We start from the raw sequence: 3836 nt of genomic DNA on the forward strand, positions 1-3836 counted from the left end.
AGACCAAATGAACAATCGGAGGCGGCTGTCAGTCCCTGGCCACTTCCCGAGTGAGCCCGCGGTAGCCTGGAGCTGCCGCTTCTTTGGAAGACCCCTGTGTAGCCTGGATGCTACACCCGGGGCGCCCTGGGCTGGGCAGTTCAGACTAGCCCTTCCCACACAGAATGGAAATGATTTCGAGGATCCTGCAGCCCCAGCTACCGCCATACTCAGCCTGGGCCCGGTGATGCAGGTCAGGGCTCGTTTCCTCGTGGCCCACTACAAGGATGTTTCAGAAGCCACTGCGAGTGTCCCTCTTACCTCTCCGCCCCACCCCGTGGATTCAGAAACCCCGTATTAAACCCTGCTGTGTCATAAAATATTTTATTGAAAAAACAAAACAAAACAAACACGTCTTCGCAAGAGAGGGGTAAGGGCCCAGCGACGTCGGGGACTCGGCCACAGGGCCGAGCCACCGGGTTGTCCAGACGAGATCTCCAGCCGTGGTGGCCTGTGCGGCTACGGGGTCCCCAACGCGCGGAAGCGGGTGTGTGCCTGCAGCGACCCGGCCCGAGGGACGCCAGAGGCGGGTGGGGTGCGGTAAAGGAGCGAGGCGTGAATGCGAGTGGAGCGTCCGGTGCGCGGGAGCTCCGGGCGAAGGCGACCTTCTGCCGCCCTTCTGCCAGGGCGAGTCTCCAGGCTAAGGCCGGGAGTGCGCTGGGGCCTCGGTTTGGCGTCAAGGTCTGTGTCCTTCTTTGTTTGGCCCCTAACTGTCCGCATTCAAGGTAATAAACGTTTACAAAGCAAACAGCGTGGACACGTAAGGGCCGGCTCGCGGCTTCTCCCGGGTTGGGGGGCCGCGGTGGCGCCGGGGACACCGGACCACACCCTCTGCCACGCTCAGTCCTCGTGGCCCCTGTCGCTGGCCTCGCCCGGGGCCTCTGCCGGCTTCTCCGCCTCCTTGGCGCGTTCCTGCTCGGTAAGCTGCTCGCTGGTGGGGATGGAGTTCTTCTTGGGCCGCCCCTTGGGCTTAGTGGGGGACTCCAGGCCACCTCCCTGCAGCACCTGTGCAGGGACGCCGACACTGGTGAGCGGGTACCGGGGACCCCGTGCCCTTTGCCGTGTAGAGCCTAAAGGGCCCACACACCATCAGAAGCCGCGGGGGGGAATGGCGGCCATGTGAGCATGGCTGGGGAAAAGCCACCAGAGGCCGGGCCAGGGGTTCAAGGCTGCCAGGAAGGTGGAGGGTGCAGAGGGGCACCAACGAATGTGGGCTGGGTGAGGGCACCTTGAGGAACAGAGAGGGTCCCTATGGGCACCAGGCACCGAGGGCACCATGGAAGGGAGAACAGCTCTTGAAGAGCCCAGGGGCCTAGTGGCAACAGAGGGCACAGTAGCCACCGCACACTCACTATTTTCTTCCACTTCATCCTCCGATTCTGGTACCATGTCTTCACCTGCAACTGGCTCAGGCCCAGAGACTCAGCAAGATCTATTCTGGAAAGAGCGGGGTGCACCCTCAGCAGGGCAAGCAGCCTCCCTCCCAACCACCAGCTGGGCTCAGCCTGGCCCCGCGCTACCTATCCGGCGTGGAGAGGTACTTCTGCTTCTCAAAGCGTTTCTCTAGGCCCATCAGCTGCAGCTCAGTGAACACCGTGCGGCTCCGACGCCCCTTCTTGGCCTTGGTGCCAGGCTCCCCGGTGCCCGGCGCCTCCAGCTTCCCGCGGAGCTGCAGTTCGAGCGGCAGGTGCGGCGCGCCTGCAGCGCCAGGCAGCCCAGGTCCCGTGGCTAGCAGCGCCGAGCTCAGCCCGGAACAGCCGAGTGGCGCTAGCGGGAACTTAAACACCGCCGCCTGCTCGGCCTTCAACACCGCTGCGAGGAGAGAGAGTAGGACGCTGGGTGAGTTCCGGCTCTGCTTCTCCTCCTGGAGACCCCCACACTATCCCCGCCGCCGGAGGGCTAGACGCCTGGCCAGTGCCACCCAACACAAAACAGCCCTGCCTGGCTGCGGAAGGGCGAGATTTAAGCCACGCGCCTGGGGTGACCCTCTCCAATGCCAGTGCCCTCGAGTCTGGGAGTGGCGACCTCCCCAACCCCGGGCTCTATCCTGGGGTTCCCCAGGCCTAAGCCGCCTCTGAGATTTCAGGATTCTCAGTGAACAAGTACACAGTTCTGAGATGCCCAGGGTGTGTTTTTGTGGGTTTTTTTGAGGTGGGGGGGGGGGAGAGGGAAACCAAGAAGAAAGGGCAGTGAGGTCGGAAGATAAGAGTTGCCTAAACAAATCGGCATTGTTGCGTTCAGGAAAAGTTCATCGATGGAGTGAGCACCTCTGCTCCTGTGTGGACACAACAGCAAGAAGGCTGCCAGAGGATGGGCAGCAGGGGTGGGGTAGAGGCTTTCCCAGAAATTCCAAAGCACCCCACGAATCAAAAAATTTTTCCTCCTGTTTTCTCTGTTTAGACTTTACCCAATGAACATGTCTCCATTTTCATTAATTTTAAAATAATTTTTTTGCCCGCTTCAAACGAATTATCATCCACAGTGCAGCTGGAAGCAAAAGGCAGCTAAGAGGCTGCATCAAAGCTGAACTTGAAACGAAAGAATTGTCCCTGCTGCTCCAAGAAAGGGTAGAGCACTGGCTGAAGGGTCAACGGGGCCCAGGAAGCTGGGTGGCGGCGTCGCGCTAGAAGGTGGAGGTCTCCCTTCCTCACAAGCCATCTCACTCCAGAGGGTGCTGCCCCATGGATCAGCAAGGGCGGGCCAAGGTTCGGGTAACTGTGAGGAGGGCGCCAGAGGGGAAAATAACCCTTGGGGGAAGGTAAGAGAGGGAAGGCAGGCCGACTCCACTGAGAGAGGCCATGGGAAGCCGATCTACCGGTGGAGAGAGCTTGGAAAAGGCCAGAAGAAGGAGTGCGGTGCAGAGGGCAAGGCAGGACCCGCCAAGGATGGAAGAGAATCTGCATGGGCAGAAAAGGCCCCAGCGGTCAGCTCAAGCTCCACGGAGGCGCAGAAGACCTGGAAGCGGAAGGGCCAGTAAGGCAGCGGCTCACAGACAGGCCTCTTGTCCCCAGGCAACGCTAAGGGGGGTCGGTGCTGCAGCAGAGGCCGGTTGGTCGCCCGTCTAAGACCATGGGCTCCGGGAGGCTCCGGGCCACCTGCAACCCCGCACAGCACTTGGAGATGCGGGCCTCTTCCCCACGGTCCGGCTTCCTCGCCTACGGCAGTCCTGGCCACTCCCGGCCAGTCCTCTGCGGCGAAGGCCCCACGGCCTGAGGTGGCTTTGACCCGCAGTCTGAGTTTAGCAGTCTGGTCCTGCGCCCGCGATGGGGATGCGGGCTCGCTCCCTGGGCTGGGACCTCCCCGGGCTGGAGGCCACAGGGCGGCAGACAAGGAAAAACCAAACGCCCTCCTGGCCAGCCCGACCCGTGGGCACGAGGCCTGGTTCCTGCGCGGCATGGTGCCTGCCCCTCCGCTTCCCTGCCCGGCCGCCGAGGGAGCGGTCCCGGGCCCGCGCGCCCGCCGCTGCGTCTTCGCGGCTCACCCCCTCCCGCCCAGCTGCCCGCGTCCTCAGCCCCGACCCCGCACGTACCCAGGTGGCTGTGGAAGGGCCTTGCGGCCAGCAGCGCCTGCACACCGAACTTCAGCAGCTCTCCAGCAGCGGCGGCAGCGGCGGCAGCGGGAGCGGCGCCCTTGGGCCCCGGCGGTTCGGTAAGGATCTCCTCGATCATGAAGCTGCGGTAGCGGTGCGGCCGGTGGTCGGCGCAGCCCTCGGGCGGCCCGAAACGCACGGCGCCCGGCTCCCCCGGCCGCTGCATCGCGGCGCCCGCGGCTCAGCTGCGGCGGCGGCTTGGGCGCGG

General features: G+C 63.5%; 1 protein-coding gene across 2 annotated transcripts; it reads right to left on the reverse strand.

Moving 5' to 3' along the window:
- Positions 1-346: 346 nt before the first annotated feature.
- On the reverse strand, positions 347-3830 carry BARX1 (BARX homeobox 1). Of its 2 annotated transcripts, none has more exons than XM_019628369.1 (4): positions 3569-3830; positions 1560-1851; positions 1392-1476; positions 347-1044 (listed from the first exon to the last, which is right to left on the reverse strand). In XM_019628369.1, exons 1-4 carry the CDS (start codon positions 3792-3794, stop codon positions 880-882), a joined length of 768 nt encoding a protein of 255 aa, XP_019483914.1. In that variant the 5' UTR covers positions 3795-3830; the 3' UTR covers positions 347-879. The 2 variants fall into 2 exon arrangements, with proteins under 2 accessions (XP_019483914.1, XP_019483915.1); XM_019628370.1 differs by lacking the exon at positions 3569-3830 and adding an exon at positions 2855-2970.
- Between the last annotated feature and the right edge of the window lie 6 nt (positions 3831-3836).

The sequence above is a fragment of the Hipposideros armiger genome, unplaced genomic scaffold (genome assembly GCF_001890085.2).
Source record: "Hipposideros armiger isolate ML-2016 unplaced genomic scaffold, ASM189008v1 scaffold_783, whole genome shotgun sequence".
Lineage (NCBI taxonomy): Eukaryota > Metazoa > Chordata > Mammalia > Chiroptera > Hipposideridae > Hipposideros > Hipposideros armiger.

Coding starts and splice junctions, on each gene's coding strand:
- BARX1 (XM_019628369.1), bottom strand. CDS start 3,794: ATGCAGCGGCCGGGGGAGCCGGGCGCCGTGCGTTTCGGGCCGCCCGAG. Junction 1,477..1,559: donor TACCTCTCCACGCCGGATAG/GTAGCGCGGGGC, acceptor CGCTCTTTCCAG/AATAGATCTTGCTGAGTCTC. Junction 1,045..1,391: donor GGATGAAGTGGAAGAAAATA/GTGAGTGTGCGG, acceptor GTCCCTGCACAG/GTGCTGCAGGGAGGTGGCCT.